Here is a 27,764-nt window from a genome sequence, read left to right as displayed (position 1 = left end):
TTGTGCTCCAAAAAGTGTTTTTTCATTTGAAGTAACTGGAAGCGAACTCATCCAGAGCAAAATGTACAATAATATTCTGAGGTTGGACACTTTTGTCAAACACACCACCACATCAAATACACCATTTCCACACAGACACTTGCATGAATGTGTCCAAATCGAACGGAAACATTGTCAAAACTTAATGTCATTTCAAAAGATGATCACTTTTTCGGGAATTACAGGAGTGCTCAAGAGGTGCAGCATGAGTTTGGCTGACTCCTCGGCACTTTGCACCCTCATGTCTCTGGGGAATGTGGCAGCATCACACTGCACGTACCACCTGGAACTGTCTTAGACAAACACACAAACACTGAGAGGAGTGAGAGTGCAGGATGACTGGAGGATCAATGAGGAGACTCTTAGCTCTCCTGCAGTTCAGTCGAGGTGAAGGAGAAGTCACGAAATTCGTCCTGGTTGATGGAAGGGATCATAGGGTCATCGATGGGCGTGAGGGTGGGCTCTTCCTGAGTAAAGTCTGGGTCAAAGTTGTTGACGTCTTCTGGTGTTTTCTGGAGGGGAATAATTAAGAATAATTGATCAGCAGCAACATTTTAGCAAAGCACATCCACAAGGTGAGACAAAGTCAAACATGACGTAATGTCCTGCTGAGTGTCTCCATTATCATGCCATCAAAAAGACTTACGATCCTGGGCTTGAAGGGTGGCTCTATTTCTCTACGCTCCAGCTTCTCCCAATCGATGCCAGTGAAGAAGGTGTGGCTGGTCACTGCGCTCTCTCCACCTTCTGAGGCCACACAGCCCAGACGTCGGGCCGGGTTTTTGGTCAAGAACTGTGAAAAACAATAAGAAATCAGTTAATTATCAAGAAAAGATAACACATGAGAGCAACAACAGCAAAGTAGGATCAAACTGTTTGGAATCAGTGAATTTCAGCGGATTGTGTATTTATGATCTGTGCATTGTGAGGAATGATGACGCATGTTATTCAACTAGATCAGACCAGAGTTGTTTGGGAGTAATGCCAAACTGGACTGGAGCCAGATGACATCCAGTCGATCCCCGCCTCCCAACTCACAAAAGAAAAACACACCCTGGATTGTAACTCAACTCTCTCATAAAGAGTTCAGCCTGGTTGAATGTAGTACAATCCAAGGTGTCTCAACTTCCTGGTGTTGTACACAATAAAACAATGGAGCAGTGTTCTGTTTCTCAGCCACCAAAGCAGTGGTGGGTGTAGAGGCCAGCGGGAGAGGTCCAAACAAAACAAACTCAAAATTGAAAAACTTTGTTTTAACGTGCCTCTGGGAGGAAATTGAAAAAAACAAATGTGTTTTGGAAAGCTCTCTCTTGGCCGAGGAGTCTGTGCACACCTCCGGGCTAGCAGTGACATTCAGACTAGGCCACAACAAACTGATGGGCCTCCATCTCCTCAGTGACAGTGGCCAGATGAGCCCAAAGTCATTGGAAAGATTGATATGTCCAAACACTATTAACTACCAACGGCCTAAACAACACCACATGCCTCAGCAAGTTCACAGAGAAAGAGAGGGGAGATTAGAGAGACGTCAATAGAGACACAGAAGAACACCATTAAAGTGGAGATGAAAAGATAAAGAGGAGGGGTTGAACTTAAGACCCTCCTGTTGGTTTTGCGTAGTTACTTCCTTTAACTCACACACATTTGATCATTTTCAGAAGCATACAACAGCTTCCAGGCAGCTTTCGTTCTCAAATGATGCAAGAACATCATAATAAGCAACTTGCAGAGACTTGAATGCTGCATCAACAGGTTACATCACTGTTAACATCAAGACTTCTTTTTTGGGGAAGAAACATCATAGTTTAAAGGGATAGTTTGGGTGTTTTGAAGTGGAGATGTATGAGGGTCTTATCCATAGTCAGTGTATTACCTACAGTAGATGAAGGTCGGCACACCACCAGTTTGTTAAAGCAGACAGGAGTTAACACACATAAGCAAAGTAACATACTGCTGTGGACGAGGCCGGCAGCAAAACATATTTTAGCCACCTAAAAGAAAGGCTCAGCTAAAAAAATCAATATCCGTTTAAGTGTGCGCTATATTTAGTATATTTTCACCGCTTTACCTTGCCGTCAGAAAGCCCTTTCTAACAGGGAACTGAAGCCGTTGTATCCATCTATGCTCTCACCAAAGCCACCAGGCTCCACTGAAGAAACCTGTAATTTTACCTCGCAGAACACAGGGGTTGCTGGTCTACCGCTGCCTCGATGATTAGTTTGTTTAGACTATTGTGTCCACAGCAGTACATTGCTTTGCTTCTGTGCGGTAACTCCTGTCAGTTTCTCCAAACTGGGAGCGTGCCGGCCGTCATCTACTGTAGATAATACACTGACTATGGATAAGTACCTTATATAACCCCACTTCAAAACACCCGAACTATCCCTTTAATACTTATGCAATCGTGTGCAGGGATTTGCAGCCGTAAGCATGACTTTGATGACGTCATTTGTAGTTAATGGGTTAAAACATATTCTAAAAAACACACCAGTACACCAGTATGGCCTTTGAAGTGGAAATAACCGAGAGTTAGACAGACCAGGAGGGGTCAATCAGTTCAGGAGCTTGCAGACCACAAAACCTAAGAAAAACTATTGCACTGAATTTGATTCAATCTTTCCATGTCTGCACGTCAGCTGTGCCATCCTCAGCACCAGACCTGCCATGTCAGCATTACTACATGAAGAAGCCACTCTCTACTACATCTTCACACAAACCACTAAAATAAACTTCAGTTATAATTAAAACAGTAATTATTCTCAACAAACCCAACTGAACTCCATGAACTTGCTTATAGGAACGAGGAGAACCTCGCAGCGGATCAACCTTCAGTATAAATAGTGCAGCCGTGTTCAAATCCACTCACACGACAAGCATCTTTACATAACGCGTGACAGCGGCAGCAGTGACACAGATCACCAGGGGAGATGGGCCTGGTGCTTCCTCAAGCATGTTGGAAGAACAACAAGGATAAGAGGAGGAGAGCAGGGTACAGAGAGGGGAGGAGTGGAGGGAGGGGGTGTCGTAGTCGTATTTATAGCTTGGGTGCTGTGACTGGGCAGTGGACCATGCCTTAATATAGTTATGTAAGAGACCCGGGCCAAACAGCTGGCTGGCTGAGCTCCATAGGGCTGCCAGTCACTCTGAAGGACAACAAATAACAAATCACAGAGATACAGAGCAAAGCTGTTCCAACCTTTGATATCTTAATATATCACACGGCACGCTCATTCACTGTGCACGAATGCAGGGAATTGGTCTTTCAGTAAACTTTTTGTTTTTTTCTCCACAATGCTGGTCACAAGTCCAGTGAGAAATTGATTTACTCTATTGTTAGTTCAGTTTAAAAAAAAAAAAAAGCTTCACAGACATTTCCTGCAATTGTATAATATGAAACTAAAATTACTGCCTGGTGGTTGTACACCTCCGCCAACCAGACAAGTTGCAGTTCCTTGTTTGTCCAAAACATCACTTCATCATTTTATCCTGTTAGACATTTGTGTAAATCATAATTAGCACATGAATTCTTGAGTTATTGCCAAAAATGTGTTTATGTGAGGTCACAGTGACCTTTCACCACCAGGTCATCCTTGAATCCAAGTGGACGTTTGTGCCAAATTTGAAGAAATTCCCTCCAGGCATTCCTGAGATAACGCATTTACGAGAATGTACTGGATGAACTGACAACCCAAAAACATAATAAAAGTAAGACAGAGGAAATCTAAGACATTTCATTCAGCTTTATCCATCATATCTAAAGAGGCAGACTCACAGCTTTGAGTATATTCACTGCCTCTGCGCTGAGCCAAGACGCATAAACAATCTCTTCATTGAGGATGGATTCAAAGAGGTCATCTTCATTTTCGGCCTCAAAGGGAGCATGTCCCGACAGCATCTCGTACAGGAGCACCCCGAGAGCCCACCAGTCCACAGAGGGCCCGTACAGCATCTCCTGCAGGATCTATGGAAACATGTCACAGACAGCATACCGTTATAGTTAAAAATCACAGCACACACAGAGTATTACAGCAAACTTATAACCACTCCATGAGGTTCAGTTAGTGGATTAGTGTGCTGCCAGTGAGGCTACACTGAGGAGCAAGTGTTGAGGACAGCAAAGAAGCCTTTCATAAATCCAGACACAGCTTCAGTCAGAGAAAAATCTAAAGCATGAGGACACAGACTTCACACACATCTTAATCCCTCATTATAAAAACCGAGCACGTCTGTAAAGGTGCATTCTGATGAGGGGATCAGAGCCTGTCAACAGAGCCCTTCACAGGCTGACCTCACAGCCACGTGGACTTCCAGTAAGTCAGGAGGGAGTTTGGAGTGACGGGCAGTAACCACAGTGTTTGTTTATAACGAGGTGGTGTGACGGAGAGAGGATGGGACTGGGAACGGCACCATATGAACTCAGAAGACCTGGGCTGCAGGAAGCTAAATGGTTTGAATTTATTCTTTGATACGATCTGTTAATGTTTAGAAACTGAAATATATAAAACAGCATCAAAATATATGAAAATGTCCTGTATCACAGGTGTGGTGGATAAAGGATCCAAATGTCCGTCATTATCACAGGTGTGGACTCGAGTCACAAATTTTATGACTTTAGACTCGACTTGACAAAATAAAAAAAAGAATTGCAACTCGACTTGGGACTTTAATACCAGTGACTCGTGACTTCACTTGGACTTGAGCTTTTTGACTCGAAAATACTTGATACCTTTCCCGAGCCCAAAGATTAAAAAGTATGTTATTTAAAAAGTATTTGCACAAAGACGGTCAACTGCCCGGTACTGAAGGTAACTCAGACAGCATCAGAGATGTTTATTTACTTTTTGAGAGATCCTTTATTGATTTGTTTGGGAAGAGGATTCACTCGTGGTGGAAAAAACTAACCGGCTGACCGGAATGCTTCGAAGCTTCGAAACTTCAAACCTTCGACCATTGCCATGATAATCAACCTTCAAATCAGTATTCGAATGCTTTGATTTTTTGTTTTGTTTTTATATAACTATGTAATAATTAAGTAAAATTCCAAAATAGCCCATGAAATAAGGAATAATCCCACATCATTATTCATTTATTCATATTCAACATTCATTATCGGTGTTTGTTGTGAGATGAAGACAGACAGACAGACAGAAGCTGCGCAAAGCTTGAAGCTTCGAATACCTTGAAATATTTCTCACCGAAGCTTCGAAGCCCAAAAAAAATGGTACTCGGGAAAGCCCTAGAAATGACTGAACTGAACTGAACAAACTGAATTTCTGTCTTTTGTAGTTTATTGCTGAATCCCTGAAAAGTGCAGTTTTTTGTTGAACTCTGAGCTCTATATTTGGTGAATATTATTTGGACTTATATGTGATTACATTACAATTAATTCCCCAGATCCACCTTGTTTGAACCAATCGGACAGCATCCAATCAAGTTGCAGGAGAAAACCATGAAAAACTAAGGTTACGTTACTGGGCGCCAGTTACTCTGTTGTTAAAATGGTTTTACATTTGGTGAAGAGCGCATTATGACTTGTGTAGGACTCGAAACTCAAAGTTTAGGACTCAGAACTTGCCTGTGTCGACTTAGGACTTGAGTACAAAGACTTGAGACTTACTTGTGAATTGCAAAACAATGGCTTGATCCCACCTCTGGTCGTTATTAGTAGTTATGGATCTTAAACTGTATGTGTATAACGTTCCTGTTTGTTTGTTCAGCGTAGTGTAGAGACTGACCTCGGGGGCAATGTAATCCGGGGTCCCACAGAAAGTTCCTGTGAGCGCGCCTCCAGATATGCCCTCTTTGCACATGCCAAAGTCCGCCAGCTTACAGTGACCGTCTTTGTCAAGAAGAACATTGTCCAGTTTTAGATCCCTGAAAGACAAGACGAACACAGAAAGAAACAAAGAATTAGATATTTGTTTTGGGGCATTGTTATCCAGCAGACATAAATCAGCCACCACAATCCAATTGTTGTGATCAGTCTACAGTCGACCCTGTTGGTGTTGTTTCAAATTGTATCTGGCAGAGGTAGAAATTTGTTCCCATGAGTCAAAAAGAGAAGGTCTCCTGAGAACAGTGAAGCTCCTGTGACACTAACATGACTAACTTAAATGGCAGCCAGGAAGAGTCAGATGACCACTTAGGCTGGGAAGAGGGGAAAAAGTGCTCAGATGTATTTATTCTGAATCCAGGAGAAGTAAAATCTGCACTATTGTTTTTTTTTGTGGAACAGATTCTTACAGCACAGTAAATCAGATGTGATCACAAGTACTGGAGGTAAATGAAGTTAGTGTGATATTATGTTTAATGATTTAATTATGCAATTTGGAACATCTTTTTCCTCTACAGCTAAGGTGTGTGATTTGTGATTTTGGGGTGTATCAATAAAACTGATGTAAATTAACTGCTGAAATTAATCATTTTGTTTTTATTATTACATTTTTTACAAGTATCATTATCATGTCTCAATATGAATTGAATTGAAAAAAAGGTATTGTAATATCAGTGGAAGTATCCTCCCCAGTGCTGTCTGTCCCCAACCAGACGATGGAAAAGATCTCGTCCTTTGTGTTCATGTCAACCAGTGCTTTGTCATCTGACAGAGAGATTAAACCTTCTGTGTGTGGGCTCTGGAGTTGAGCTCTTATCTGCGATCAGGTGACCCGACTATAGACCAAAGTCATTGTACAGAGATTGACAGAAGCTGGATAAAAGATACTATGTTATAGAACAGGCTGATGCTGAGGATAAATAACAACTAGGGCTGTCAATCCATTCAAAGATTTAATCACGATTAATCGCAAATTAATCAAACTTTTTTATCTGTTCAAAATGTACCTTAAAGGGAGATTTCTCAAGTATTTAATACTCTTATCAACATGGGAGTGGACAAATATGCTTGCTTTATGGAAATCATGACATGGCAAACTGCAGCCCAACAGGCAACAACAGCTGTCAGTGTGTCAGTGTGCTGACTTGACTATGACTTGCCCCAAACTGCATGTGATTATCATAAAGTGGGCATGTCTGTAAAGGGGAGACTCGTGGGTACCCATAGAACCCATTTTCATTCACACATCTTGAGGTCAGAGGTCAAGGGACCCCTTCGAAAATGGCCATGACAGTTTTTCCTCGCCAATAGTTTGGAGCCTAGCGACAAGCTAGTATGGTTGGTACTAATGGATTCATTAAGTTTTCTAGTTTCATATGATTCCTGTATCTTCACTCTAGCTTTAAGACTGAGCCCTCTAAGTTGCATTAAATCATTAAAAAAATGATTAGCGTTAAAATGAATTTGCGTTAATGCACTTTTATCACGATAACTTTGAGAATTAGGAGATGCATACAACTGAACTGCTTTTTAATATTTCCCGTTTCTTCAAGCAAAAAAAACGTTAAAAGGATCCTGAGTAATTTCCTCAAACAGGATGACAAATACAGAAAATTCTGAATGAAAAAGAGCCAGGCAGACTGCTGGTCAAGCAACACTGATTTGGTTGGATTAATCCGGTTTGCTCTTCCCCAACGTAAGCCGATTGTGTAACAGTGAGTCAGATGTTCATGGTGACTGACACTCGCAGCCTTACAAACAGCATGTAAGGGAAGAATACAACAAGAATAACAAAGCTGTGAAGGCCAGTAAATTGATTTCTGTTTAAGTAGGTGTCTGTGGCCAGTTCTGCTATTTCGCAAACATTTTCATGCTCCAAAGCACTTTCCAGTACTTTTGATGTATATATATTTTAGTATGAATGTCTCCACTGAGAAATGAATCCCTAACCCTGTGTGTTTTACTATCATGCTCTCATCACTATGCAAATAATCCACTGCAACTAATGCTCCTGTACTCCCTTCATCCACAAAACTCAACACACTGTAAAGACAACTAACTGGGTACGAGAAAGAGTTGTACCAATATGAAAATTTCCAAAGAAGAGAAGAGGAAGTGCTGACAAAGACTGTGACGCACATACTGTAAGATTTTTTTTTCAACTGTGGTTAGAGGGTAAGAGTGCATCTGGGCAAACAACCATTATCTTCTGAAATCTATAGAAATACACATCAATTTAAGGTTATATGACTATGATACTAGTCTCAATTTAGCAGTGTCTTGATACACAACATGAAGATCAATTAAAACACTGTTTAAATGAGATTTTGGATAAAGTTATGGCATTGTTTAAATCCATTCTTTTTTATATGTTGTGCCCTCGTAATATAGTTTGTTCTCTAACATGCTGGTGGGGACAAAAACATTAGACACCACAACACAACACCTCTCTGGCACAGTCCCAACCAAACTGTATCAGCTTCACAAAGGCAGCGTTTGTTGCAGGATTGCATGACGCTGAGCAACTGTTCGTGATACGGTGTTAACCCCCTGCACACTCTCCTCACTAGTCGGTTAGTACAAGACAGCCAGCCTGGGCTCAGACTGTTTGAAATGAAGTCATCAACAAAACTAGATGTATTTTATATCATGAATAACCACAGCAACCAACAACATCTCTAAACTTCTTCTAGAGGAGGACGGCAACGGTGAACATGCTGTGTAGAAGCTTCAAAGCACAACTTCACATCAAGCTAAAAGAGATTATATCTAGAGCGATATCTAGTTGAGCCACAAGAAGACGTGCATATTACACAACACAGTGAGAGAGAGGTTTATAGTCTTATTTAAAGGAGGTAGCATGAGGTCTGCTCTTCTTACACCGGCCTGATGTGCAAGCTGCTCTTTGGATTGTTATTTTAGTTGTAGCATGCAAACTGCGTGTGGCCTCTTAAGCCACAGTCATGCTATGTGGTGCAGGCTGACACAGAACACTGAGGACCACTAAATATAACTCAGGATTGAGCTCACATGATGCCCCCTTCCTTGTCATCACGCACTGGCAGGGAGCCCGCTGCTCTGCCACCCAGCTACTCCCTGCAAGTAGACAACAGCATCCTAAAGAGATCTCAAAGAATATACTCTGATGCTGGAATAGGAGCGATAACCATACAAAAATCAGTGTTCACACAAAATGAAAATTGTAACCATGCTGCTGTAGCGTGCACTCTGGCCATCTGCTGTTACACAATGATTGCTATTATAGAGCCTTGAGGAAAATACAGGTGATAATGAGCTTAAAACTGAACATTTGGATTCACAGTCCAAGCGTTTGGTTGCAACACGCTGCGCTACAAGAGCTACTTGGAGAATTTTAATGGGAAAAAAAAATTCATTAAGGGATAACAATAGTTTTAGAGGAGGCTGAGATGAAAACAAAAGGGCAAATGATGAAGATGATTGATGGCATAATAAACTGAACTGATGTTTCAAGTGAAATGGGAAATGAGGAAACAATGGATGAATAAACACATTGAACACATTCATCTTAAAGGAGTATTTGGACAATTCGCCAGAGACAGATTAGGCAAATGGTCAAAATTGATGCAACAGAGGACAAGTTTTTAGTCCCTCATATGGGCCAAGATCCAAAAATGCTGGATACAAAATTTTCCCTAATGCAACTTCAGAGTGTCCTTAAGTTAGACTGTCCCTGTTTGATAAATGCCCTCATCTTTTTCATGCCACGAGTTTGTAATGCAGGTTTTCTGTTATAAATTTGTAGTCTGTAGTGTGTGGTGTTCTCCTTTAAAAAAGAATTTATTATGATATTCAGCCATCACAACTTATTTTTTCTTAAAGGTGCAGTGTGTAGGATCTGGTGGCATCTAGCAGTGAGGTTGCCGAATGCAACCACCTGAACTTCTCCCGTGTACCAAGTATGTAGGAGAACTGCGGTGGCCGACGCAAAGACGTGAAAGTCTCTCTCTAGAGCCAGTTTTGGTTTGTCCGTTCTGGGCTACTGTAGAAACATGTCAGCCGGCTCCCTGAAGAGGACCCGCTCCATATGTAGATATATAAACGACTCATTCTAAGGAAACGAAAACACAACGATTCTTAGTTTCAGGTGATTACACAAAGGAGCAGTGTGAAACATTTCGGTGGACCTATTAGCAGAAATGGAATATAATACTCACAACTATGTTTTCATTAGTGTATAATCCCCTGAAACTAAGAATCGTTGTGTTTTCGTTAGCTTAGAATGAGCCCTTCATATCTACAAAGGGAGCGGGTCCTCTTCACGGAGTCCGCCATGTTGCTCTGTCATGTTTCTACAGTAGCCCAGAACGGACAAACCAAACACTGGCTCTAGAGAGAGCCTTTCGCGTTTTTACGTTACCTGAAGGCCACCGTAGTTCTTCGACAAGTTTGTGAAACTGTGGTAACGTGAGTCGCAGAGCGCAAAACCGTGTTACTGCCAGCCGCTGACTGACTTCAGTTGCTCTTAAAGTAGTGTTATTATGGTAAGGATGGCCTCTGAGTGAGGCGAACAGCGTTACCACGGTTTTGCACTCGGCGGCTCACGTTACCGCAGTCTTGGAAAGGGAGGAGTGAGCGGATGGGAGTTGGTAGCAATCTCCAACTTCACCACTAGATGTCGCCAAATCCTACATACTGCACCTTTAAAAGAAGAAAACAATTCAACCATCTGGGTGAGACAGTTTTATATGTTTCCATTGCAGTTTCCCTATTTTCATGAATTTTCTGTTGCGCCAATATTTTGAGACAAGGATTTTTGTAGTTAAAGAATATGAAATCTTAATAATATTACATTCTTCAAAATACTATTTTAGGTCTCATTAAAAGACAAACTATCTACTTGAGATGGATCCTTACTCCAGTAGACTATTACGTAAAGCTTTGGAGACCTTTCTGTGCACCAATATGTTCTACTCTATTTGGCACAGCAAAGCCCATTGTTATTTGTGTCCCCTGCTTCAGACCTGTAGATGATGCCTTTGTCGTGCAGGAACATGAGAGCGGAGGTGATCTCTGCTGTGTAGAAACGTGCTCTGGGCTCTTCAAACTTCCTGGACTTCTGGATGTGGAACATTAGATCGCCACCGTTCACAAACTCCATCACAAAGAAGAGACGGTCCTGCAAAAAGGAAGCACATTTACACATGTGCACACAAACCATGTGCGCCTCACAGACGGCTCCCGTGTTATTATACTGTCCAGGAACCCATGACCAAGGACATGCTGAGATTGCTTCAAGGGTGATACATGTCTGCTTCTCATAAATTTCACATGTCTCTTTAATGGATTCCTGTGCAACTGACCGAAGTTGAAAGTCAGCGGGGCAAAAGAAATACTGATCAAACCCATAAATCTTTCTCTCTCATTACAGGATATGGTCGATATGTGATCTAGGAAATGAGAGCCTGGAGGAAAAAAAAGCAGACTGCAGGAGAATGAGATGTACAGATCTGCTCATAAAGCTTCCTGAAGTGATCAGGACATCCAGCCACAGCTGACTCCGTTTAACTGCTCTGTGGTTTAGAGTGGTCTGAGATGTTTAATAATAATGTGCTGCACAAGTGAAGCAGGCAGCACTGTGTGTGGTCAGGCTGTAAAACTGTAAAGGGAATCTTTAAATCCACATTAGAACAGTTTCTTGGTTGTACATCTCTCATGTGTCTTATTGAGTTGTACATTTTTTTAAATGTTAGTCACGCTGACATTTGAGCTCCAAGGTGCAAGAACCAGTTTATCTCAAAAACCTGGTTCACTGTTTTACGTCAATTAAATTCTACTTGAACATTAAAGTAACCACTGATGCCTTTTCTTTTGCGTCATTTTAAATCCACAGCCAATGAACGGCCTCTGGGATTTCCAAAGTTTACAAATACTAATTTTTTGCAAGACGTTCTCTAAAACCTCGGTCACCATGAGTTAGATGTCTAGCCATGCGAGATTAGATTTAATTCGCTTTTTAATGGTCAAGATGAGTAACTGATGATACATCGCTGTGCTGAAGTAGGATTTTCCAAAGACACATCATTTGGTGCCGACTACCTACCATCTACCTCACCACAGGCACAACACATCCCCCCTACTCATCATCTCACCTCATCTCACCTCCCACTCTTTCATTACCTACTCACAAATATCAAACTGGAGAAAAGTTAAAGATGGATGCAAAATTACCCTTTTAATAAAAAAAGGGTGACGAAACACCTAAAAAAATTAATGATGAGGTGCAGTGGTGGAACAAAGGCTATTCTGTGGTTGTGTGTGGTTTTGAATGGGTCAGGGGAGCAGTGACACGGAGTCAACTCTTCACTTCAAGCTGCTCTATTTTGATCCAAGGTGAAGTAGGTCTGTGGAGGTTTCAAACAACCAAAGCAGATTAGGAGTGTTATCCTGTCTGTGCAAAGAACTGTAGAAAGAACAGCTCAGCCAGCCGAGCCTCATTCACTTCCTAACACTAATAAAAAACTGCTGCCACCTGCTGACCAATGTAGGCATTACAATGCTGTGTCCTAATTCAACACTATATACTAACTGTAAACACTACAATGTGTCGAACTGTAACCGTTTTTGTGGTTAGTGGTCACAAAAAATAATCAACGTAGCCATTTTTTTGCTAAGAGGAAACGAAAGCAATATGTGCAGGACCTGATAACAGTGTGGGGAGTAACATGATATTTCACTGGGCAAGAATGGAAGAATAGAAACCCTGCCGCATGAAGACCACTAAAATACTGTAACGCTTAGAAGAGATATATTAAGGATATTAAGACAGTATAAGGGTGCCTTCACAAGCCGTAGTAAGTTTGGCTAGTCCGAATCAGAGTGAAATTGATACTTTTGGTTTGTTTTCTATTTATTCTGGTTCAGTTTCACGGTGCACAAATGAAAGCGGACCAAATAAAAAAAAAAATATTTGCTGAGGGGCGTGTACGAAGGAGCAAATTTATCTTTTTTGTCTCGAGAGCTGCCACTTCTATGCAGGGAATCGCAGATTTTGATATATTGCTGTCGAAGTGTTTTCACTTTGACTCGGCGCTGATCTACTGTGAGCACGAAATCCCTTCTCCTCCAGTTTATCTCAAATGACTTTATAAACGTCACTATTTTTGTGGACTTTATTTAGCACATTCTGTGTGTTCTCTTCAGCCCAGAGGTCAAGCTAACTTCGGACTTCTGTAGAGGTCCAGGTCAGTCCTCTCCCACTCATGTTAACCTGTCGTTTACCGGTGTCCATCTCAATGAATGCCCGCACAGGCAGCCTGCGTTCTGATTCATCAACTCTCGCAAGTGGTCTTGGGCCGGTTATTTTGGTCCGCACCAGAAAACGATTACTGTGTTCACAACTGCCCAAACGAACCGCACCAGAGTTTGATTAAAACAAACTAAATGTTGGCTTGTGAAAGGCATGAATGTAAAACATAGGAGGGAACTGTGAATACAGGTTTTTTTTAATTGTTATGTGATTCTGAAAAATAACAAAAGTTGTATTAGAAAAGTGGTATATTGAAAAGTAACCTATAAACTGGCCTACAACGTATTTACACTGGGTAATGACTATTGTTTTAATCTTTGCAAGGTGCTAGTGTGCAAGTTAATAACAACCAAAATAACTGAAAGACAAAAAATACTGTATATTACTGCAAAGACGCAGCCTCATCCATAGCAATTCAGGATGGGAAAGTATCAGAGATCCTTACATCCAAGAATATTCAAAATACAGTATAAAGGGTGTTTTAGGGGGTTTCACAATCTTTGTTTGAACGGTGCTCTTTCCAGGTAACAGCATCTATACATGCCTCAACTTGATCTGAAAACATTTCTTCAGAAAGGCAAGCGAGAAGGTATTTGGTCTGAGATGAAAACATTACCCCATTACCAAAGATTGTCCCCACAATAAAAGCTTATGGAATTGTGATACAAGTGCATATGTGTGTGTGTGTAATCTGTACTGACCGGCGTCTGGAAGCAGCAGTACAACTGCGTGAGGTAGGGGTGACAGCAGGCCAGTGACAGCACCCTCTTCTCCGTCATGGTACACTCCACATCGTCGTCTTGCAAAATGATGTCCTTTTTCAACACCTTGACCGCAAAAACACGATCTTTGTCGTTGAGTCTCGCCAGCATCACCTGCAGATACAATATACACAGAGTACGATAGATGAGAATTAACAGTTTTTTTCCAAATTCAGCATCACCTTGATACAAATCCCATCAGAACAGAAGAGGTTTATCTATTTAAAGACCATATTCAGGGTTCCCACTCTTTTCTAGAGATCATTTTCCAGGACATTTTCAGTGATGATCTAGCTGGTGTGACAGACGGGGATCGCGCCATACACTCATATGTTCCTCTCTGTGGAAGTCTGATATAAAAGACGTGTAGTCTATGGCTATAACTTATCTATGAAATCTTCTCATATATGCTTAGAAATTACCTTTTTAGAACTGCTTTTAATGTGTTATTAATATTGCGTGTTTTATATTTTTAGGATGTCCTTGTTTTATATATCATTTTATTTGTGTAAAGTGTCTTTGAGTATCCAGAAAAGCGCTATATAAATAAAATGTATTATTATTATTATGACAAATTGATTATAGAATAATATAAAAACAACAGCAGCCAGCAGTGACTAATATTTACATTTGAACTGAAGGATAATTTAACTTACATTATACAGAGTTTTGACCACTTTGGTTGTAATGTCGTCCTACCTGCATGTGCTACCATGTGACGTGACTTGGTGGTGTGTTCACAGTGTTTCCACAACATAACCGAGAGTAGCCTATTCAAAATACTCTCGGCCATAAACTACCAGTTGAACATTAATATGATCCTGAACATAAGCCCTATCAGATTGCAATGTTATCTGTTTTGGGGAGCTCTGATAGAAAGCCTTGTAGTTCATTCTCAGGTAAAGGAAAATAGGAAAATGTTGAAATCATTTTCCAGGACAACACAAGATTTTCCAGAACATTTGACTTTTTCTCTCTCATTTTCCATGTGTTTTCCAGGTTTTCCAGGATGCATTGGAATTCTGATATTCCCACATTCTACCGTCTTCCTCATTATTCACCTAGATCATCATCACTTCATTACACAGAGCATTTCTCATTATCCTCTCTTGTCATTCCCACCTTGCCAAAACTGCCCTTGCCAAGGACTTGAAGGAACGTGAAGTCGGAGATGCCCAGTCGAAGGGTCTCCAGCTGGGTGTCCATACTATCTCTCCTTTCAGCGGGCGCTCTCATCTGACTTGCACTATTGCCCTGTCAGTGCAAAAACAAAACACCACTTAGATCAGCCTTATTGAAAGCCACATTTAAGTAACGCTGATTTGACTCATTCTGTAAAATTGTGTACCAGTGAGTTGCGTTTCGGGATGCCTCCGGCCTGCAGACCCATCTCTGCAAGCTTATTGGCCAGTTCCACGCTGTTGACCCCACAGTTGGGAGCGACGTTGCCTTTGCAGCGGATGTGAACGTTCATTTTACAGACTGAAGAGAGAAACCACACAGGCAGGAGCCACTCAATAAAAAGACAATTTGAGATCCTGGCTTTGAGAGTTAAATGTTGACCCGGGTCTTACTTTTGCAGTGCAGCCCCTGCCTGACTATCCCCCACAGCAGCGAGCCACAGTGGTCACAGAAGGTGGGCGACTTGAAGTTGTGGATGTTGAACATGTGAGGGACGTTGATGCTGAAGCCTTGGGTTACGGGCTGCTGAGAGAAGAAGACACACTGTAAACTAACCACTGTGTGTTGCAACGGCATGTTCAACCACGCGTGTATATATTCAAAATAATCATAAACGCCACACAGAGCGCATTGTGAAAAATGTTTAGTTCCTATTTTTGTCATAGTGGGAGTTCATTGCTGCATTTGCTTCTCTCACAGGAAGGGAAACTTGTAATGCTAAGCAAAATATAGCAATACAGAGCAAAAAACGGCATGATCAAATGCTAAAACAAGCACAGATGTATTTATGGAAACGTGGAAATGCTACAACAAGCATGGGTGGAAAAGTGTAGTGTTCTAGCTCAGTGACCAGCGCAACACAGAAAACAGGAAGCTGTACAGTCTGTTGATCACTGCAGGTGTTAATCAGAGGTGTGTGTGTGTGTGTGTGTGTGTGTGTGTGGGAGGGGGCTGTAACAGGTCTGTTCTCTTTTGCACATCCTGTATCACACAGAAACTCCTAGAGATGTAAAATATAACAGCAGCAACATGCTTGAGTGCCTGAAACCTTCTGACACACTTTGTTATTGACCTGATGATCTGTAGTGACAAGAAATCCTGACAGCATACTGATGCTGCGTACAAGAAGAGTGTTGTGTCTTATCGGACAGTCAAACTGTTCTTACCTGTTCTTTTGTCGGCTTCTTCATGCGTGGACACACGGTGACGACGTGCTGATGGCATCGCTTGTGAACCACACAGGTACATACTGGACAAAAACAATCGCTCAGTGTCAAACTTGTGTCTGCATGTTAAAGTAATCAAGTCAGGAGGAGAAAATAAGGTCTGCTCACGTTGGCACTGGTATCCCTGCTTTCCAAAGACACCCCTATAAAACAGAAAGAGACACAATCAGGTCCAGTTTACAGTCCGCACAGACACGTGCAGGGCGGCAGTGATTCGTCTTTGCTCGACTTTCTCACCAGATGAACTCTCTGCAGTGGAAACAGAAGGTGGGTTGACGGAGGAAAGTGGACATGAACTTGTGTCCGTTGACCTGGTGGATCCTCCGTCTCACGGCCCCGTGTCGCTGCCTCGTGAACTGCTTGTAGGTCTTCACTATGGCGTCGTCTGACAGAAAAAAATGAGAGCAAAAGTTAGTGCTCAAACAAAAACAGTAGGACAATTCCTAGACCCAATACCACAAGAGCTACGGTTTAAAAACATACAAATACAGAATGGATCACGGTTATCATGTTGTATCAAAGGTTTCTTTAAATAATAATCATCCATCCATTATCTGTAACCGCTTATCCTATTCAGGGTCGCGGGGTGGCTTGAGTTGATCCCAGCTGACATTGGGCGAAGGCGGGGTACACCCTGGACAGGTCGCCAGACTATCACAGAGCTGACGCATAGAGAGAGACAACCATTCACACTCACATTCACACCTACGGGTAATTTGTCAAATAATCAACATCTCTATATTAACGATGGATCACACCACTACTTGTGTGTGAAAGGGGTCACCCACAAAGAATAATTATCACCTCACTCTACAGAGCTCTATAACATCTTTCAGGTCATCGTTTTGGTTTCGCGACCCAGAACTTTACCGTCTCATAGCGACGTTTTCAGCCACAAGAGGCGGCTGCTTTTTCAGCTAAAAAAACACCCACTGTACACTACCTGCTGCACAGCACTGAACAGTAGACAGACGCATTTCGCAACTAGCTGGTGAATGCCGTGGAGCATTTAGCAGCTAAAGGGCCTGATAGTTCCCTCAGGCATTGGTCTAGACTAGAGCTCTGAATGACAACTACTTCCATTTGTTCCATATTTGCTGGAGGTGTAAATACACAACTGTTGGCCATTTCAACTAGGGCTGCACAATAATGAAAAAATACGTAATTGTGATTATTTTGACTGATATTGCAATTGCAATATGATTTGCGATATTAGAGGGAATCCTTTGATCGTTTTACATCATTATGTGGAGATCTGTACCAAACAAAGATGTTTTTTCTTAAGTCTGTAGAATATGATGTGTAGGCCAGGACATCTCTGCAGCACCACAATATTTAATTTCAAATGGTATTTTGACACACATTTTGCCTTTAACATATATTGCGATTTTAACAAATACTGTGATTTGAAAATTGTAGTAGGCCATATTGCAATTTTAATACAATTTTGGTTAATTGTGCATTCCTAATTTCAATTTAAAATATTGTAAATCCAGAAAAACTATTTAGTTTTTTGTGGTTTTTGCATAAAAGTGACTCGGGCGCTAACATGTTAAATTTACATCAAATTAATGTCAAGGGGTCTAAATCTCAAAGGAGTTCAATTTAAAATAACATAAGACCTTGAAAAGCAGAAATCTTCACATTTCAGAAGCTGGAACAAGCAAATGTTTGGCATGATAAATGACTTAAACAACAAATCGATGATAGAAATTATTGCTGGTGAATTTTCATTTAAGCGATATATCAATTTAATCTATTGTTTCAGTGCTAGTCCAATGTTCCCCAGAAGGATGTTTTAAATATTTGCCAATGCCAGATGCAACATTCCCTGTTTGACTTGATGTTACCACCATTTAACAAATCATTTTCCAAACCAGAACAAATATTGTGATATCATTATCAGAAGAATATCATCAGGTTATCTTTCTTCATATCATCCAACCTTAATTGTGGCATGACAACCTGACAGACAGAACAGACAGGATGTGGAAGGATGCAACAGAAGATAGATGGAATATAAGATAAGGATTTAAAACAGGATGAACAATTAATCCTTCAGACATTTTATTGAGTAAATTAATGTGCATATCGTTTTACATTTGTGCACATCTGCATGGTTTGGCTCTCTGTGTTCTAGTTCGAGTTCAGTGTAATGGTGGAGCTATATGTGAGATGAAAACCACACATGCATTACGGAAACCTATCTGCTGAGCCCCCACCATCCCCCTGCAAACAACAAATCTATCTGTGGTAAAGGTGTGAAGAGGGGCTCTACGTTCTTTACACAGTGTTTTTGTACACTGAAAATCTCCATCATTATGCACAACTACTTAGTTTTTCTCTGTTAAAGGTCAATAGTCTATCTGATAAACAGATTAATTTGTTGCGTCCCACCAAAAAGATTTGCCCCGACCAGAAAGATTTTTGTTTTGTTTTCTTCAAATGTTTGCATAAAAATGGATTTTAAAGTCCATATTGACATATAGAAGCAGGGCAATAATTATATATTATTTATCAACCTTTAGTGAAATTGTATCGTAATGATGTGACCATACTGTGTTTTGCAAAATCTGTCTTAGAGCTTCAACAATTAATCGATTAGTTGTCAACTATTTAATTAATCGCCAACTATTTTGATAATCGATTGATCGGTTTGAGTATTTTAAGTAAGACGGTTCTCTGATTCCAGCTTCTTAAATGTGAATATTTTCTGGTTTCTTTTCTCCTCTATGACAGTAAACTGAATATCTTTGAGTTGTGGACAAAACAAGAGATTTGAGGACGTCATCTTGGGCTTTGGAAAACACTGATCGACATTGTTCACCATTTCCTGACATTTTATAGACCAAACAACTAATTGATTCATCAAGAAAATAATCGACAGATTAATCAACAATTAAAATAATTGTTAGTTGCAGCCCTTATCAGTTCATTGCATTAAACATTATTTTAATATTTATTATTCATTTTATCAATATCAGAAAATATTCTGAAAAATGGCCAGAATGGTGCATTCACTGACAATCAGTGTGAGCTTGTAATTCCTTGTATATATTTCCCAGCTGGTTCTCATTGCTCAGTGCTGTCTGCAGCCACTCATGTCACCCTTGAGGTTGACCTGCACACAGATAATGTGAACATTTCTGAACTTTTTTTTTGCCTTTCAGGTCACCTGTATCTCAAAGTGACCTTTCAAATCACGTGACTGATACGGTATGTACACTCTCTGAAAATATCCGTATAAAAAGCTGAGCTTATCTCCAAAGTTTGGTGAGTAAATTAAGATGTTTGCTAGTAGGACTGTGACAGTATTGTGCTTTTCTGGAAAACAAACATTCCAGTGGACTCTGCGGAGGGCAAGAGGGGTAAAAAGAGAATTTCAGGTCGCCAGACTATCACAGCGCTGACACATAGAGACAGACACTCACATTCACACCTACGGGCAATTTAGAGTCAACAATTAACCTAACCTGCATGTCTTTGGACTGTGGGAGGAAACCGGAAAACCTGGAGAAAACTCACGCTAACACGGGGAGAATATGCAAACTTCACAAAGAAGGTTCCCAAGCCGGGTTTGAACCTGCGCTTTTAAGAAAATGCTGATGAAATTTTAAAAAAAATCAGTGGAAAACAGCTGGACGACCTTTGTTCAAGCTGTAAATTAATCACATACAAATATTATACATATAAAACATAAACAACTCCAATCATAAAAACAGCCAGTATTTAAAAAGATGAATCTGTGTAGGTGTTCCGCTAGTTTCCCACAGTGGGAAAGAAACTGAAACAACCTTTAATGTTTGATGCATTTTTAGGTAAATGAAAACGTTAGTGTTTCATGAGGTTTGGCAGGCAGTGAGGCATGATGGCAGCAGATAAAAGAGGAACTTAACAGAGGCCAAGTAGTCACCCGCTAACCAGACTTCTATTTCCACTTCCCACTCGTGTTATTTTCAATGCCTACTTCGTATTGTTTAAAATATAACATACATATCTAAGCTACAGATGATGACGTCCTCTGACGTCTGAAGAAAGCAAACTTTCCTCTCGTCACAGGAGATTGACGAGATGGAGCATACCTACCTGACGCACACTGAACTACTAGAATCGCACACAAACATGCATGCACGCCTACTCTCAGAGACTCTGTTATTACACAGTTGCACTTTGGGTATTTAATGGCTCACAGATAACTATTCAAAACAGCAGGCAGTGTTTCACAAACTAGAAAAGACAAGAGTGTGGCTAACTGAGTTGGTAAAAATGGTTAGCGTGGTTGTTGCAGATTGTGTGAAAAAGGAACAGAGGAGGAGAAGTGTGAGAGTGATGTTTCTGCATGGGGAGAAACACTGGGCTACATATCAATCTACAGTAGCAGCCTTACCATCAGTGAAGGATCCAGTGAGAGAAATATGAACGTAAACTTTGCCCTCTGGCTCCAAGTCCATCTGCAGACACACAAACACAAACACACAGTTACATTTCTGCATACTCAAATAGCTAAACACAAACAGTACAGACAGATTATACAAGACCAATGCATTATAAAAAACATATGGTACCTAAAACTATTAACAAAATAGGAAATCAGAAATATGGCACATTTGATGCTTTTGAAATCACATAACTAAGAGTTTGTGGTGCTTTAGTTACACAGGAGATGGTATGTGACATTTGGGCATCAGTCCTTCAGCTCCCGTACAGGAAGAATGGAGCTACGTCACTGCTCACTTTTGCATTCTTCAGTGTGTACGTAATGTCGGAGGAATTTGGACACAGTGTCAGCAAGACAACAAAGCACGTCTGGCAGGTTGGGCTGGTTGCAGAGGTTGTGGTGATCTAATGCTCAGCGCAGAGTGATGACTTACACATGTGTCCGAAATACGCATTAAAAAGCCCTGCATGCAGAAGAAGGTCTTCTTAGAGACGGACGGCCACGGGTAGACAGAACGAGAAACTTCCTGCTGCAACCACCGAGTGGAAATTTAGGTCAGTGTACATTTAAATAAGGATCTATTTTTACTACACATACACCCCCGCCTGGAAAATGTTGCTTACCCACAAAACAGTGACACATTAAGTGTCAAATGTGGTAACTCAGCACAATTAGAGTAAAACTTTCATTTCATGTAAGAGTCCGTTTCACTTCAGCTCAAACTGTTTTGTTTACCTGCTCATATCCTGTATCTCTCAATCTACAGTCTAGACAGCAAGTTTGACTTGTCCAGTGTGGAGACTTCCTCTCTGTGTGTTTGCTGTCTTTGGTATTTTCACCTTTGCTTACTCTGGCCACGCTCTGGGAGCTGCAACGCATTTCTGAAATGTCGCTCTCCTCCAGTGAAACAGCTTTGCTGTACAAAAGGAGTGGGATTAAAGGATAGATTCTCCAGGCTGTCTTAAAACAACATTTACATGTCCATATGTACCTAGAAAGAGTCGTTGTTTGTGAAGCCTCATATTAGCTATTGGCTTTGGATTGACTTAAGAATGTATTATAACACAGAACAAGGACTGTGAATTTTGTCCCCCATCACTTACATTTCTAATTACTTTAGACAGGCTGTCCTCATACACCGTTCGTAGCTACACCTACGAAAAGTAATGTACTGTAATTCGTATATATATCTCACAAAATCAATTCGTATGTAATCCACGTAATTGTTTACCATGAAGTATGAAGAGCAAAAAACACCGGACTTTACACAAACCATGATCTTTTCCTAAACCTAACTAAGTCGTTTTTGTCACGTAACTTTTGTACTTAAGTTACGCCACTTCCGGTGTTATGGTAACCAAAACCACCATATTTTCTTAAACCTAACCAAGTAGTTTTGTTGCCTAAATCTAACCAAGTCGACCTTTTCCTAAACCTAACTAAGGGAACTTCCACAAGCCAACATTCAGTCAATTTTAATCAAACTCTGGTTCGGTTTGTTTGGGCGGTTGTTAACGCAGTAATCGTACTCTGGTGCGGACCAAAATAACCTGACCGAGGCCGCTTGCGAGAAGTGGTCTCGGACCGTTTCCTAAGCGAACCACAACGCAGGCTGCCTGCGCGGGCATTTTTTGAGATGGACACAGGTAAACGACATGAGTGGTAGAGGACTGAACTGGACTTCTGTAGAAGTCTGATGTTTACTTGACATCTGGACCGAAGAGAGAATAAACAAAATATGCAAAATAAAGTCGACAAAAATGGTGACTTTATAAAGTCATTCGAGATTAACTGGAAGAGAAGAGATTCGTGCTCACAGTAGATCAGTCAGTGCCGAGTCAAAGTGAAAAAACTTCCACAGCAATAGGCCTATATCAAAGTCCGCGATTCCCTGCATAGAAGTGGCTGCTCTCGAGACGAAAAAGATAGATTCGGTCCTTCCTATACGCCCCTCAGCAACTTATTATTTTGATTTGGTCCGTTTTGATTTGTGCACTGTGAAACCGAACCAGGCTAAATAGAAAACGAACCAAAAGTATCAATTTCACTCGGATTCGGACTAGCCAAACGGACAACGGCTTGTGAAAGTGTAGTTTTGTTGCCTAAACCTAACCAAGTCAGAAGTTTATTTTGAAAAGACTGGAGCGACAAATTGACACGGGCATCATGTGTTGCTGGACATTTGTAGGAAAACGCACGAAAAATGAGGAATAACTTTTCATAGTATATCATACGAACCGTTGTATGAGGATAGGTTGATTTATAAAGGGACAGGAGGAACAATTACAGCAACCAACAACTCTTTCAATGTACATTCAGGCATAGGAGCATTGTTTTGATATGAACTTATCCATTAAAGTGGAGCAGATGATAGAAGTGGTTGAAGGCAGCTTGATGCTGTAGTTTAAAAGCAGAACACTTAGTGCTGTATCACTGAGGAGGAAGTCTCTTTTTCTTTTAAACAGGGGATGGGGCCCGTTTCAGGCAAGCGAGCGAGCAGTACAATGTGCTCGAGGGGCCATATTTAACCCACTTTCTGTTTCAAAGTTCCTCAGAAGGAGTTGATTACTTCAAGCCTGAGCAACAACTCCAATTGATTATAGCCAACATATTGTGACATTAAAGAGCTCAAGGGAACGAGTCAAAGATGTCACAGTGTGGTGCAAACAGGTGGGAGGCAAAGGAAACTGGCCTCATGTGTCTAAATGTCATATGGTGAATGTCTCAGACGGATGATGTCAGCTCTGACAATAACGTCACTCTAAGTTAAAGGAAGGATGTTGATCAAAGTTTAAGGGCATCAAAACTGGATTGAGTGCACAGAAAGGGGGAGAAGAGAGAAATGTGGATAAGAGTCAGTGAGTATTTTCACAGTGAGCCCTGGAGTGCCGATGAGACGGTGGGAACGCCGTGATAAACAGCAGTGTGGGCGTGTGGAGGCTTGTGCCGCAGTCTCTGCCGTCTCACATGTGAAACAAACCAGCCCAGCACAAAAAAAAACCTTCGCAGTTCAGATCTGGCGGATAACAACTCATGTCTTGAAGTGAGAAAAGCCAAGTAATTACTTCTTCTAAGAGACTACGAGATGCACTCCACTTTCACACCGTTCCACTTCCCCTCAACGTTTGGGGGTCTTGTTGAGGGTGTCTGCAAAGATGTTACTGTAGACTGTTTTTTGATTCTTAACTGATTTGTCACTCATTTCTCTCACTTAAGGATATGCATTTCTCTTTTACACACATTTTAAATGTATATAAATGCTAGAAGGGGAGACATTTGCAGAAGCCTGTTTTCCTTGAATATTTGCTGATATCATACACACATTATCTTTTTATTGTTTTGCTTATAAATCTTTTTTATTTCTTTCATAGATGGAAGTGTTTTATTGCTCTGCCCTGTCAACGCAACATATAATTATAAGGCTTTGTCGTGAATGTTCTTAAGTGACCTTACTTGTTTGTTTGTCGGCGTACTTGTGGAGTTTCGTGTCAAACAGTATGTACAGTATGCTTCGCTTCTCACACACTGTATTATAAATATCTGGTGTGACGTGATGAAATACAGAAGTGTTTGGGTGGTCAGTGAGGTGTGGGAAGTTACATTTTGTAAACAATTTCTACATTGTTATGTACAAATAAAGTTGTGGCATTAAAGCATTTGTCTCTGATGCACAGTGATGTATGAGCTTTGTTTTGATCTGTTTTGCATTGCAGTTACTGTAAGGTCCTTTTTGACGCAGGCTACTGGAATAATTTACTTCTGAAACACACATCTCTTTGTAAAGTTCTTTCACTGGTGAAATGAGGTGTTTTGCTGCACAGCATAAACCCACTGGGTGATTTAATTCACTTCATTTCTTTAAAAATGTGCTTAATTTTTCGAAAAACTGTGTTGGCTGAACTGAAGGAGAATATGTCTGCAGAAGAAGAGAGACAATTCTGCGTGTGATGAGCGTGTTGTGGTACGTAGTCGATACCACCTCAGTCTGCTCCGGGCCCAGACGGGCTCAGGTTACATTCATCAACACCTGCAGTGGCTTATTGTCCTGAAGGGATGAGAATAATTAAGAAGAGGGAAACTCCAGTTTGAAGGAGCAGTTTTTGTTGCTGGTGACACTAATGTGATACTCAACATAAGCCGGCATTTAATCTGAACTTTGATGAGTTCCATTTCCTTCAAGTGTGCAATAGGAAGGCAAAGTGTAGGGCTTTTATCACCTTATATGTTTGTGGTCAAATGCTGTGCCGGGCAGGCATGATGCGAATCTATTTGTGGTATAACAAGTCTTCATAAGCAGAACTAACTTCCCGCCACAGTAGGGGCGTGTGTGGGTTCAGACCACATTTGCCAATGATCACAGTAAAAGCTTCTAGTGCATGAAAGACCGTGGCTCCCGTCCGGTGCATTGCATACTGCCCCAAACTAAGACATGGGTGTTTTCTTTCAGAAAGCCTGCACATGAATATTAGGGAGTGTTGATGTTTTCAGGCAGACAAGCAGGCAATGTTACTCAAAGTGACAGTGACACGTGTAGTGAACATCGCTTTGAGCTAAATAGCATGTTTTGTTTCCTGAACCTGCTCTCTGATATTGTTCAGCAATATGTCATAGCTCTTATTGGGAAAAAAACAAACTACAATATTTCTGTGTAGACAGTTCCACAAGGAGTTTACGTAACTTTTTCAGACTTTTTTATGTTGATTTTGTAATCTAAATTACATCTACAATCTAAATTATTTTTTAAAAATCAGTTTTATAGTATTCATCTAGATGTAAATGGGGAAATACTATTATAATATTAATGGCTGGATTTTGAGACAATAGATCCCTGTAAAGAAAAAAGTAACTCCATGCCATAATATTTGTATTTTTTGATCGATTTGACTTGCTTGACTTGCACAATTATCTTTTTAAATTGACAAACATCATATGTGGGATTCATGGCGCAATTCAAACGGGACACACGTCAGCTAAAACCACAATATCACTCTATATTTCACCTGCTTGGCAGTAATGTTAGCTGACCAGACGAAGGTCTCTCCATGAATCAATGCTGATCCTAGTGTTGGCTTTTCCTGCCTCAGCCTCCTGACCGCGGCCTGAGGGAGACACCGGCACCCGGTCGGAGACGATAACGTTTCTCGCTACGGAGCCCCGTCACTTCACAAGACACGGGAAACCTCTGTTGGTCTGGAGGAGCTGCAGCATTTATTTCTGCACAAACGTCCACTGTACATTCACTAGATATTCTCAGAGCTAAACTAACTCTTCTGCAGTGTGTAGTGCGCGTGCATGCACTTGAAAGTGGAGTGAAATAGTGAGAACGAGCGCGGTGTGTGAGTGAAGGCAAGCAGGCAGAGGAGCAGAGTACAGCAGAGACTCCGGCCCTGGAGACCAAAGCTACGGTCTCCCCTGCATACTACGACCGCGGCCAACACTGTTTAACAGACGGACTTTACTAGATATAACTTCACGGTTTTGGTGCTTCCCTGTAGTTTGTGTTGGAGTCTTGTCTGAACAGCATATGCGAGCACGCATGGGACACCGATCCCGGGTGATTTATACGTGTAAAAAGTTACAAACAGTCCCTTTAATTATTAACATTTCTTTTAACCGTTTTAACCGATTGTGTTAAATCGCTTAAAATGCTTAATGCCGGTTAAATGGTTAATTATGGACATCCCTACTTTCGCCGTTGTTCATATTTTTTCCGAAATAAGATCCCTTGGCGGTCCTTCCACCGGAAGGGGACGGACTTCGCCTCACTATTACTCCCTATAGGTGCTATAGATATAGATATAGATAGTGGGGTGGGTCAAGGGGGGCCCCTAGGCTAAATGTGCTCCCCAGGGCACCCTAAAAAGGTTAATACAGCCATGATTAGAGTAATAAGGGTTGAAAAACTTAATTGTTTGTGCTCTTTATAGGTTTGCTTTTCACTCACCCATCCCTCGAAAGTCTCTCCTGTGTTGGAGGTCTTGATGAGGTCCTCAAACTGGATGATGCAGTTGGCCACAAAGTCATCATAGCCGATGGGGGTGTCGTTGAACACCGCCATCTCGATGTGTTTACCGTCGTTCACGTTGAGGCTGAACTCCTCGTTGAACGTCGGCGTGTTGGTCTTCTGCTTGGTGACAGTCTGTCCGATCTTCACGTCGTCCACCTTCAGCACCATGTAGGGGTCCAGGGTCTGGGGGGCTTTGTGGAAGATGACTGAGTGTCGGAGGGAGTATTTGGTCGGCTTCAGGTCCACCGCCTCACCGATCCGCAGCTTCACGAACCCGTTAAACTTCATGTTTTAATCAGCTTGTTTATAGCCTTTAGAATAAAACAAGAAACCTCGAGATGCGAAAAAAAACAAGAATTACAAAAAACAAAAAAAACAACTCACGCCGACTTCTTCATACCAACACTGACTGATGAAAACAATGCTGTCATAAATCCAGTTCTATGTGAACACTCCTCCTCCGTGTTACCTGCTCACCTGCAGCACACACCTTTACCCGGTGTGTCTCGGTGTGTTTGAGAAGGTCCAGCTGCAGAGGAAGACACTAACAGAGACAGAGACACAGAGACAGACACGCCGAGGAGGAGGCACAAGTTCCGCATAACTTGCCACAAACACACACTAACACACACACACAGCCTGTCACTGTTGGTTTGGTGTGTCACATGGTTGAGTTTGTAGTTCTTGTTTTAGAAAGAGGAGTTTGGAACTACGCTGACCATGATGCATCACTTCTCTGCTCGCTGATGTAGCTCACCTGTCCTCTGTGTGCTGAGAGGGGAAATGACGCCCTCTAGTGGCTCTTATAATGAACTACATGATGGAAGGACTACTTTCTTTCTTTATTGTTTTCTTTATTGTTTTCTTTCTTTCTTTCTTTATTGTTTTCTTTATTGTTTTCGTTCTTTCTTTCTTTTTTCTTTATTGTTTTCTTTCATTATTTCTTTATTGTTTTCTTTCTTTCTTTCTTTATTGTTTTCTTTCTTTCGT

General features: G+C 41.2%; 1 protein-coding gene across 3 annotated transcripts; it reads right to left on the bottom strand.

Moving 5' to 3' along the window:
* prkcha (protein kinase C, eta, a) lies at positions 1-27,450 on the bottom strand. Of its 3 annotated transcripts, none has more exons than XM_037746790.1 (15): positions 27,244-27,448; positions 26,712-27,106; positions 20,717-20,780; positions 16,567-16,714; positions 16,438-16,472; positions 16,270-16,352; positions 15,496-15,628; positions 15,270-15,403; positions 15,044-15,175; positions 13,862-14,035; positions 10,876-11,030; positions 5,775-5,913; positions 3,812-4,000; positions 686-832; positions 1-551 (listed from the first exon to the last, which is right to left on the bottom strand). In XM_037746790.1, exons 2-15 carry the CDS (start codon positions 27,060-27,062, stop codon positions 402-404), a joined length of 2,034 nt encoding a protein of 677 aa, XP_037602718.1. In that variant the 5' UTR covers positions 27,063-27,106; positions 27,244-27,448; the 3' UTR covers positions 1-401. The 3 variants fall into 3 exon arrangements, with proteins under 3 accessions (XP_037602718.1, XP_037602721.1, XP_037602722.1); XM_037746793.1 differs by having other exon boundaries at positions 27,252-27,448; XM_037746794.1 differs by having other exon boundaries at positions 15,496-15,625; positions 26,712-27,450.
* Between the last annotated feature and the right edge of the window lie 314 nt (positions 27,451-27,764).

The sequence above is a fragment of the Sebastes umbrosus genome, chromosome 16 (assembly GCF_015220745.1).
Source record: "Sebastes umbrosus isolate fSebUmb1 chromosome 16, fSebUmb1.pri, whole genome shotgun sequence".
In the NCBI taxonomy this organism is placed as follows: Eukaryota; Metazoa; Chordata; class Actinopteri; order Perciformes; family Sebastidae; genus Sebastes; species Sebastes umbrosus.
This window is presented reverse-complemented; position numbering and strand designations above follow the sequence as displayed.

Bases quoted from the DNA above. Each gene is read 5' to 3' on its own strand.
- prkcha (XM_037746790.1), bottom strand. From the start codon at position 27,062: ATGAAGTTTAACGGGTTCGTGAAGCTGCGGATCGGTGAGGCGGTGGAC. The intron at 15,404-15,495 runs GTAAGACCCGGG...TTCTCTCTTCAG, and splicing joins GCAGGGGCTGCACTGCAAAA to TCTGTAAAATGAACGTTCAC. The intron at 4,001-5,774 runs GTCAGTCTCTAC...ATGTTTCCATAG, and splicing joins CGGATTACATTGCCCCCGAG to ATCCTGCAGGAGATGCTGTA.